Below are 10508 nucleotides of genomic sequence, written 5' to 3'. Positions count from 1 at the left end.
AATGACCCAATGATCACAGCTTGTTGAATTATAGTGCTGGAATGGTGGATTGTTTGTGAGCTTGTAAATACTGACTTTTTTTACACCAATCTCTATTTATTTCCTCAGTGTAACCACAGAGGATGTTTTCTTGAACCACTTAATTATGACTACACTGTGGGGTAATCCTTCAAACCAGGATTTGTCATTTTCAGTTGCACTATTTTTTTTTATATATCATTTCAAATAAATATTTTATCTGTTTTAATTCTGATTGAGGTAGAAAACCAGACGGTGTACAAGAGGCAGAAAAAATAAAATTCTCTTAGCCAACATAAGTGAAAGCATGAATGAAGGAAAGTGCTTCTTAAAATCTGATTTTGACTGTTTGAGAGAACTGGATTGAGCAAGTGTGATGTCCCCCATTGAAAATGCCTTACTTTTGGCTTCAGTGAAATGAAGCCTCGATACCGATGCTGTCATTTGTAGCCAGATGACAACAGTGATGGGTCTGAGTCAAAGTTTCTGTGGCAACTACTGTTACCAATCTGGAATGAGCTTGTTGGAAGCTCCCCTTCCACTGAAAATAGGGACAATCTGTCAAACATTTTGGAAATTTAAGGTGGGGGGCCAGCAGGCATTTATTGAGGCATCTGATTGGCCAGTTTATAACTTGAATATTTTCCAATAAAGAAAAAAATGAAATGAATACAAAATTTGGATTAGGAAGAACATTCTCCCAATCCTCTACTGGATCATCCAAATGCTTTCTAGCAAATATTAGACGGGCCTGCACGTGTTCTGGCTTTAGCAGGGGGACACGTCTGACACTGCAGGATTTGAGTCTCTGGCGGTGTAGTGTGTTACTGATTGTGGCCTTTATTACTTTGGTCACAGCTCTCTGCAAGTCATTCACTAGGTCCCCCCATGTGGTTCTTTGAATTTTTGCTCACCGTTCTTGTGATCATTTTGACCCCACAGGGTGAGATCTTGCAGGGAGCCCTAGATTGAGAGATTATCAGTGGTCTTCTTCCATTTCCTAATTATTGCTTCTACAGTTGATTTCTTCACACCAAGCTGCTTATCTATATCAGATTCAGTCTTCCCAAACTGGTGCTGGTTAACAATTTTTTCTGGTGTTCTTAGACACGTCTTTGGTTTTGGCCATTGTGGAGTTTGGAGTGTGACTGTTTGAGGTCGTGGACAGGTGTCTTTTAAATAGACAACGAGTTCAAACAGGTGCCATTAATACAGGTAACGAGTGGAGGACAGAGGATCCTCTGATGGAGGAAGTTCCTTCTGTCTGTGAGAGACAGAAATCTGGCTTGCTTGTCTGTGACCAAATATTTATTTCCACCTTCATTTGCAAATAAACTCTTTAAATCAGAGAATTTAATTTTCTGAATTTTTTTTCTCATTTACTCTCTCATAGTTGAGGTATACCTATGATGGAAATTACATCATCTTTTTAATTGGGAGAACTTAAATATTTTTTTTTGCCCCACTGTGCTTCCTTTTTGGAACTCAAGAGGGGATGAGATCGCTCAGTCCAGATCGCTCTTATAGGAAAGCATCCGTCCAACTATCCTACTGTCACTGAGCAACAGTCTAAATAAATGTCTTCTGCGAAGATTACAAAATTTTCAAGGTTGTAAACATGGAACTATATGACCCGTTGGTGGTGAATGTTTTTTTTATTTATTTGTATTTTTTCTGTTAACTTGAATTTAATGAATTGTGCGGCACAATTGTGCAAGCTAGAACAGGAAAATTAACTTTGGTCTCTCTGTTGGTTTCTGCAATACCATCAAATTTGTATATGGTGCTTCTGTATATCAACTCCAAAGATCTGCTTTGTTCGGTTGCTGTGATTGATTGTGCTGTGCTAGGATACGGTTAAGATGATGTCTAATTGTAGAGGTGGCTCAGAGTATGGTTCAGCGGTCTCTTGCACTTTACTGATCTGCTGTGATCTTGTAACCCTTGTGATATCCTAGGCGTGTTTACATTAAAAGTGGGGTCATCTGGACCCCATGAGAGACCACAAGGGTTAACCTGTCGATCCTGCAAAGCTATGCAGTCGGTGAAGAGAACATTATCAAATTTGACCAGTTTTGGTGATTATAAGAGTTGATTGACTAAAATGGGCAGATTAGAAAACCTCTGTCTTATCCCTGCCTCAGTTTGTCTCTAAGCCATCTCTCTGCATGAGGCTAAAACCGCACAAGTATTACCACATGATGGATGGTACAAAAAAGCTTTTTAGTGTTCCTTTGTAGAAATAGATTTTTTTTTTTCAGAGAGCTGCTACTGATCTCGTGAAAACTTGATTACCTAATACATGTAAATACTCACATATCTGAGTTAACTATTAGCTTTCTCTTGCAAACTGATTTTGTAACTTTATCTTCAATGAGAAACCTACTTTCTGTAATAAACGGGGATTAGAGAAGCTTTCTCTCATGAGGTTGATTGCTCCCAGAGAAGACCTCTGCCTTTCCCTGCTTTCTAATCAGCTCCTTAAAGAGTGCATGTGCCTGAAAAATAATAATTTTAACTCCTTTTAACACATGTACTGAGTATGCTGGATACAGCACGTCTATATAAGGAAATTTAGATTACTAATCCGACTGGTTTTTATATTTTAGAGATGGTATTGAATTTACTGTTTTTTGGTGGAACCTGACTGAGATATATAACATTCTTCTATTAGAATAGGGTGTCTAAATTTAAAAAAAGAAAACATGGTGAAAAACAATTTATGGTAGAGATGCACAACCCTGCAGCTGGAGTTGGAATGGATTTTGACTGGTAACAGGACAAACAACAAGTACAATAGTAAAATGATAAAAAGTTTTTTTTTTAGTTTTTTTTTTTAAGTCAGCTTCTTCTCAAAGGCTGCTTCAAATAAACCAGCAGAGAGTTCAGAGAGTTTTCCTGATGGTTTTGGAGACTTTTGGAGGTTCTGACATGAAGGTGTTTTCTGCTTCTTAAGTGCAGGAGGTTGGAGGTGTAGCTGCAATAGCTTGGAAGTTTGGTATTGAGTGTAAACAAAACTGTTGGATGCCTCCCCCTCAGTGTTGCAGTGCTCTCAAGGCAGAGAGTTTAAAGAAGAATAAATCTAGACTTGAAAACAAAAACACATATAACTAATAGTTAAGGTAATTAAGAAGGTAAAAAGGACAGTAAAATTCTAATTTGTTTTATATTTCCAGTTCTAACAAGGAAGCTCTGCAATTTTATGAAAGATTTTTTCTTCTTATTTTCAACCTTATTTATTTTTTAGAAAACAAAAATGTGGCAAATACTGATATCAACAGTTAACACCATTGTTTAATCTTCAATAATTTCAATAGGTTTACTTTCATTTCTTTGACTTATTTAGAGTTTAAACATCCCTGTCCCTCTTGAGTCTAATCTTGAAACTTTTTCAATGATTCTTTTAGATTTTTGTAAGCATTTCATAGAGTAGAAACACTTTAAGGAAACATCTCTCCTTACATTTCAACCATCACTGTCAACATTTAACATAAAATGATAAAAGCTTTATTCAGCAGATATGTCAAGAGCAACAGCAGCTGCCGTAGTTTGGCAGACTACGACCTTCTGATTCATCATCACCAAACATTTACAGTAGTTTCATGCTGTCATTTTGAGTCATAACTCTCCATACATGGGAGACAATACATTCCAAACATATTTGGTGCTAATATATATTTCTTTATATCTCAGATACCCCAATGAATGCATTTGAATAAACATTAACACTATGTTATAAATAAATTTGTTTATGTCAATAAACTTATGTTTCCTATGTATGGAGACTTATGGGTCATTCTGTAGTTTCTTCTACCATTCATTTTTTTTTCTCTATATTTTTGTCCAACTTCCCTATAAAATATTTTTCCCAGAGCTCTAGATGTAAATGCAGGTGAATCAAACTATATCAAGTCAATTTACTCTTCGAGCGCAACCTCAGGCTCCTTTCCTGCTAAAGAGGTGAACCCTCATTGCTTGATTGGGTTAAGCCTGGACAGATTCCATGGGTAAAGCTTGGGGCACTATCCAGTAAACCCCTTCCCTGGGTCTGGTTCATGGTAGAGCGCCATTGACTATAGACGGGGGAAGGTGGTGTTCCTAACATTAGTGTTCATCCGGTCCTTGTGAATTACTTTTTGTTTGGCCCATCCCTCAAGAAACTTTAGCCCACATGTGTCAAGGCTCGGGGCCGGATCCGGTCCTTCGGATCATTTTATTTTATTGTTATTAATGGCCCGATGTTATCTTGCGCTTTTTTCTAACTAAATTTTGAGATTTTGATTAAATATTTTTTATGAGAGTAAAATATTGAAAGTTATTTAAGGTTCAAGTTAATTCATTCTGGAATAATATTCCTGCCTTTTTTATTATTTGTAATTATGTAAAAAAAATTACTGTCTTAAACTTTAAAAAATTGGCATTATGCTAGTTTTTTGGACTATTTTAGCATTTACTATGATTTTCTAGGCTGTTTTGGAGTTTAGCTATTTGGCATTTAGCTAATATTTTAGCTGACTATCAGCTTCCATGTTTCCAGCTATTAGCTTCAATGATTTTATCTATTAACTTCAGCGTTTTCAGCTTCAGCGTTTTTAGCTATCAATTTCAGCATCTTCATCTATCAGCTCTAGCATTCTCAGCAGCCAAATTCAGCTTACAGCATTCACATTAGCATTATAGCAGGTAATGCTTTATATTTTGTTCATAATTATGTTTAAAAGTTACAGTTTTAAAGTTTAAAGAAACAGTTTTAGTGTGTTCAAAATATGTTTATCCTGTTCGGCCCGTGACCTAAAGTATGTTTTGGATTTTGGCCCCTTTGTGTGATTGAGTTTGACGCCCCTGATCTTGCCAATGGGGAACTTATCTTCAGGATCATTCGAATGCAGAAATCCATCCAACTCAACAATGTGGTGGGCCTTTAGGGATTTTAATTCATAAATACATATTTTTAAAGATCAGTCTTTGTGGCCATTGAGTCAAAGGAGAACTGAATTGGCGAGACTCATTGGCAGAAATGTTTATATTTACTAATTTCATTGCGTGTGTCTGGTGTAAAGGTTGGTGGCTGTCTTAAGTTTGAAGGTTTGTCTTCAGCTCTGTCTTCAGACATGGCACTTTTTACACCGTGATTGATAACTCAAAATGATTAATAATGATAAATGTCTCTTTTATTTTAATGCAGATGATGAGGTTGACTCGCAGCAGAGAACAGGGGGGGAGGAAGGAAACTCTAGTGTAGGAACACCTCCAACTAAACGCAAAGGCAAGTTCTTCAAGGTGGGAAAAATCTTCAAGCCCTGGAAATGGAAGAAGAAGAAGCCCAGTGACCAGTTTGCTGAAGCATCTATAGGTACGTTTTCTATGTGAAATAACTGTATGTTAAGTCATTTACAGATGTGTCCTAATATGTTTTTTACCTTCTTTTATTTTAAGATTTGGAAAGAAAACTTTCTGTCAGGAGAAGTCGACAAGAACTAATTGCCAAAGGGGTTTTAAGGGAGGTGACTGAAAATGGTTGGTGTTCTTTTTTTATTTATTCATTTATTTTTTTACTTGTTGTATATTGAGCAAAGTGAAGATGCATTAGGTGTTTTAAATACCACTGCTTTTGTTTACTCATCTTCAGAAAACGCGGATGTCAAAGTTCCACCAGTGAAAAATGGGCACCCGGTGCCAATGGATGTGGATAGAGTGTCTGAAAGAAGACTTTCCAGAGGGGAATCGGACATAATCATAAATTTCCCGAAAGGCCCTCAAGGAGAAGACCGTCGGAGCAGAATACCTTCTGACGCTTCCAGAAGTAGCCGGGCTCCTCTAGATGTAGACTCTTATGCCAGGTTACCTCTGGATGTGGACAGACAGAGTCGTGTCCCCTCAGATTTAAATAGAACTTTACCCAGAGGAGCTACACAAGACGACCGGTACCACAGAGACGAGAGGAGAGACCCCAGAGATGACAGAAGGAAGGACAAGGACGACATGGACAGAAAGGACCGGCGAGAGGAAAAAGAGAAGGATCGAGAATCTGACTACAAAGCTGAGAGAGACTTTAGAGAAAAGCGTGACTTAAGAGACGATCGCGACAGAAGAGGTGAAAGGCCAGATAGGGATGGTAGGGATCGTGATGAGAGAGAACGTAGAGATGAGAAAGAAAAGAGGGATCGCATTGAGAGGGATAGGAAGGATCGAGATAGAGATGAAAGAGAGCGCAGGGATCGAAACGAAAAGGATAGCAGGAGGAATGAGAAGGAAACAGGGGGCTGGGACGAGAAAGAGAGGAGGGATCGTGGTCCAGATGAAAAGGAACGTTGGAATGGAACACTTGACCGACATGAGAGGGAGAGGGGGGATCGGCATGAGAGGGAGCGGGGAGATCGGGATGAGAGGGAGCGCAGGGATCGGGAAGAGAAGGAGCGCAAGGATCGGGAAGAGAAGGAGCGCAGAGATCGGGAAGAGAAGGAGCGCAAGGATCGGGAAGAGAGGGAGCGCAGAGATCGGGAAGAGAAGGAGCGCAAGGATCGGGAAGAGAGGGAGCGCAGGGATCGGGAAGACAGGGAGCGCAGGGATCGGGAAGACAGGGAGCGCAGGGATCGGGAAGACAGGGAGCGCAGGGAACGGGAAGACAGGGAGCGCAGGGAACGGGAAGATAGGGAGCGCAGGGTTGTAGATGAAAGGGAAAAGAGAGAGCGTGATGACTTTGACAGAAGGGACATAAGAGACAGAAGAGATGATAAAGATCAGCACTTTGAGAGGGAAAAGAAAGAGAAGAGAGATGAAAAATTGAAAGAAGACAAAGAGCGAAAAGATGCTCGGGTAGACAGAGATAACAGAGAGAGGAGAGATGACTGGGCTAAAAGAAATGAAAAAGAGCTGAGGGATGATCGTGCGAGGCGTGAGGACAAAGGCAAGAAGGAAAAACTGGTGGAAGAGCGGCGTCTGCCTGTCAGGCCGTTCTCAGAGGTGGAACTGCGGCCTCCCTTAGAAAAGAGCTCATCAGAGGAAGGAAACCGACCTCGGCCGATGTCGGAGGTCAATCGAATAACCACACTGCCCAGATACTTCTCCCCTACGGAGTTGCAAGAACACTCAGGTGAGATCACTTCAGTTCACTAATCACTAACAATGACTGTGATCAACTGTAGCCTTCCACACTAAACCTTTAACTGGAACCAAACTACACGTCTTTTAGGCAATCTAAAATGTCTCGTTCTACGTCCATATTCCCTCCTTACTCGCCAAGTACTAAAGAAACTTGTGTTGAATTCCCCTGGATTTCTAAAGCAATTTGGACACCATGCTCATCACTTTTTTTTTTAACAAATGTGACCTAAATTATTTCCTGATGTAAAAACCTAATAAATACAAACATTTTATGAAAACTATTTATGAATTAACTGTGTTCTCATGATGAAAACTTGAATGGTTTTATATTTAAAAAAATGTATTTTTCCAGAAATTGGTCAAACGCAATGCATTGTGGTCTATATTTGCCAATTTAGTGAGCATTGATGCACAGTAGTTTTTCACAGAGTCGTCTTATAAATTTCTTTGGCACTCGGATTTCGGAATTGTAAATTTGTACAGCACAGCATGAAGTTAAAACACTATATAGTAAACTATGTAGTAAAGGAATATTCATTTAGTTCTTCCAGTCTCTAAATCCTGATCTTTACAGACCACTGCTGTGTTTTATGACTTATCCTTTGCGCTGAATTCAGATAATGGACTTTACCAACGGGAAATAATTTTTGGAATTTGATGTGGTTTATTTCAAGCTATCAAAACATGCAAAAAGTAAATAGGACAATCCAACTAGAGCTAGGTGACGTGGCCAAAAAATTAAAATCTAATTTTTTTTTTTAATCTATCATTCCCTGCCAGAGACTGACAACCTGTCCGGGGTATACCTAGCCTTCACCAATCAAATTCTGGTGGTTATAATCAGATGATGGATGTTGACAATCAATATGCAGCTCTTCTAAGAAATCTAAATTTGACTTTAGCAAGGGCTCTCCATAGCTTGTTTCTTAAATAACATTGACACATAAAATAGGAAAATCTGAATGCTGTAAGTAAATTCTGAGTGATAAGTTGGTTAGGAAGAAGAAATGTTTGTTTTTTGATGAACGAGTCGGCTTTGATCTGCTGTCTGAGCTCAGATTGAGACACACTCAGCACGTTTATGTTCTGGCATTTGTGTTAAATATTTCATTTGCTCCAATGCCTCCTTGTTGAGCTTTTTCTTCCAGTGTTTGTGTGTCTTCAGTTTATTTTTGTCCTGTGTTTGATTAAGATTTTTTTACTCTATTATATGAGCGTTAAACCTTTTTTTTTGTCAATGTTTACGTGTAAAATTTTTGTTTTGTCAGGTTCTTTTTGTGTTTTAAATATTTTTTTTGCCAGTGTGTATGTGTGCTAAACAATTTTTCCTTCTAGTTTGTGTGTTGACCTTAGTTGTGTTGTTTTGTTGTAGTGTTCGTGTTGTTGGATGCCTTCTTGTGTTCATCTCTGCGTTTGTTTACCCTCCATCTCCGTAGAGTCCGCTGGTATCTTCACCCCCAACCCTCGTCCACCACCAGACTCCAAACAGGAGCCTCCCCCGCCCAAGCAGGCTTTGCTTCCACCCAAACCCCTCCCCAGTCTTCCTCCTGACTCTAAAAGATATGCAAACCCACCTTCCTCCTCCTCCTCCTCCTCCTCCTCTTCGTCGTCCTCCTCCACTAATGAAGTACCAATCTCCAAGCCGCCCAGGACAGTCTCTCTAATAACGGAGGACTTGCCTTCCCTCCCCATTCCCCTCCCCATTCCGGCTGTCTCCACAGCTGACTCTAGTATCCCTCCCCCTGTTCCTCCCCATGCCAAGCAGCCCCCCGTCCCTCCACCTAAACCCACCAACCGCAACAGCAACCCTCCACTGCTTGGTGAGTGTCTTTCTGTTGTACAAAGCAGCTGTCTGCGTTTCTGTCACAGATTTTGTTTTCATTTTTTTCACTATTTGTTTGAATATCCAAAATAATTGTAGAGTCCAGGATTTGAACCACTGGCCAACCCATAGGAAGATAGACTGCTGAATCCTGTCATCCCTAAAGTCTTCTGGAGGGCTTAGAAAGAAATATTTATGATAGATGATTATTCTGTGTTTTCTCTCCAAGGACCATGTTTCCTTTAAGATTTTTCCTATTTCTTGTCTGATATTCAAAAAAAGAAATTGCAGCTGACAGCCGGTCAGACTCGCATTCCACCTTCCACATAAGCCTCCGCTTTTCTTCCCTTTAGGTTGTTAAAAGATGTTACTTTCTTTCAATTTTAGAAAAATAAATTGGTAAAATTGTGTACAAAATGTATTATTTTACAAGAATAAAGTCATAAACGTATGAGCAAAAATGTATAAGTTTACGAAAATAAAGTTGTAAAAGGAAGACCAAATAATTTATCATTTTCCCATAATGAAGTAGTGAAATTATGAGCAAAACGTTACAAGAATGTTTACAAGAATAAAATGGGAAAATTATCATAAAAAATTCGTAAAATGAGAAAATAACTTATATTGTATGATTTAAAAGTCTTAAATTAGGAGAAGAATGTTGCAACTTTACAATAATGCCTTATATTCTTTTACAAGAATAAGGTTAAACGTTTAAGAGAATAAAACCTAAAAGACTTGGTATTTCTTAATTTGTAAAACTAATGCAGATGTAGATATAGGTCTATTGTTTATACATAATGTACACTTTTCATACTGAAATACGATATTGGTTCCTTTTTTAGTTTTCTATTTTTCTGTATAAACAGTATTTTTATTCAAAAAATGATGACTTCAATCTTCTACATTTTCAATTTATAATAATGAAATTATAACTTTATTATCGTAAACTATTAACTTTTTGTACTCATAATTCTATGTGTTTATTCTGGTAAAATTGCAACTTTTTTTAAATTTTACGACTTTAGTGTTGTGATATTTTTATGGTGGCCGTAATAATCTGTAATTTTCTTATTCAGCACACAATCTTTAAAGGGCAAGTCATCCTAATAACAAACTGCAGTCAAAAATAGTGTTCTGCTGTAATTCATGAGACAATTCCAGTTCTTTGTCTTTTCCTTGCTCCCCTGCTGAATGAAGTGCTTCTCTGGGATGTGAGTGACTAATGCTAATGTTCCAAAACATAAAAGTGGAGCAGCAAAACGGGAAAACCTGTTTGACGCCACTTGTTTTTCCTCACAGCTGTTTTTTCAGGACACAATGTCACGTAATCATGTGTTGTCAGAAGAACTCCCCACAGCCATCGCTCCACGGTTCACTTTTCATTCAGTCTTTGCTGGTTTCACACCAAAAATATCCCTCTCTTTGAACTCCCGTAACTCTTTAACGTAAGTCCACCTGAGAATGATGCCGGAATCATCTGATTTAACATTTTACTACTATAAAATATTGCAGCATACAGCGGTTTTTCTCCACCTTAGAATTCGTTGGGATTACGTAAACG

General features: G+C 38.5%; 1 protein-coding gene across 1 annotated transcript; it reads left to right on the top strand.

Moving 5' to 3' along the window:
- The first annotated feature begins 5163 nt into the window (after positions 1 to 5163).
- On the top strand, positions 5164 to 9086 carry LOC112138790 (RNA-binding protein 25-like). The gene is made up of 4 exons (XM_024261430.2): positions 5164 to 5371; positions 5455 to 5535; positions 5648 to 7111; positions 8559 to 9086. The coding sequence occupies exons 1-4, from the start codon at positions 5164 to 5166 to the stop codon at positions 9035 to 9037; spliced, it is 2232 nt and encodes a 743-aa protein (XP_024117198.2). The 3' UTR covers positions 9038 to 9086.
- Positions 9087 to 10508: the final 1422 nt, after the last annotated feature.

The sequence above is a fragment of the Oryzias melastigma genome, unplaced genomic scaffold (genome assembly GCF_002922805.2).
Source record: "Oryzias melastigma strain HK-1 unplaced genomic scaffold, ASM292280v2 sc01016, whole genome shotgun sequence".
Lineage (NCBI taxonomy): Eukaryota > Metazoa > Chordata > Actinopteri > Beloniformes > Adrianichthyidae > Oryzias > Oryzias melastigma.
Note: the sequence above shows the minus strand (reverse complement) of the source record. Positions and strands in the feature narration are given on the sequence as shown.

Coding starts and splice junctions, on each gene's coding strand:
- LOC112138790 (XM_024261430.2), top strand. CDS start 5,164: ATGATTAATAATGATAAATGTCTCTTTTATTTTAATGCAGATGATGAG. Junction 5,536..5,647: donor AAGGGAGGTGACTGAAAATG/GTTGGTGTTCTT, acceptor ACTCATCTTCAG/AAAACGCGGATGTCAAAGTT. Junction 7,112..8,558: donor GGAGTTGCAAGAACACTCAG/GTGAGATCACTT, acceptor CCATCTCCGTAG/AGTCCGCTGGTATCTTCACC.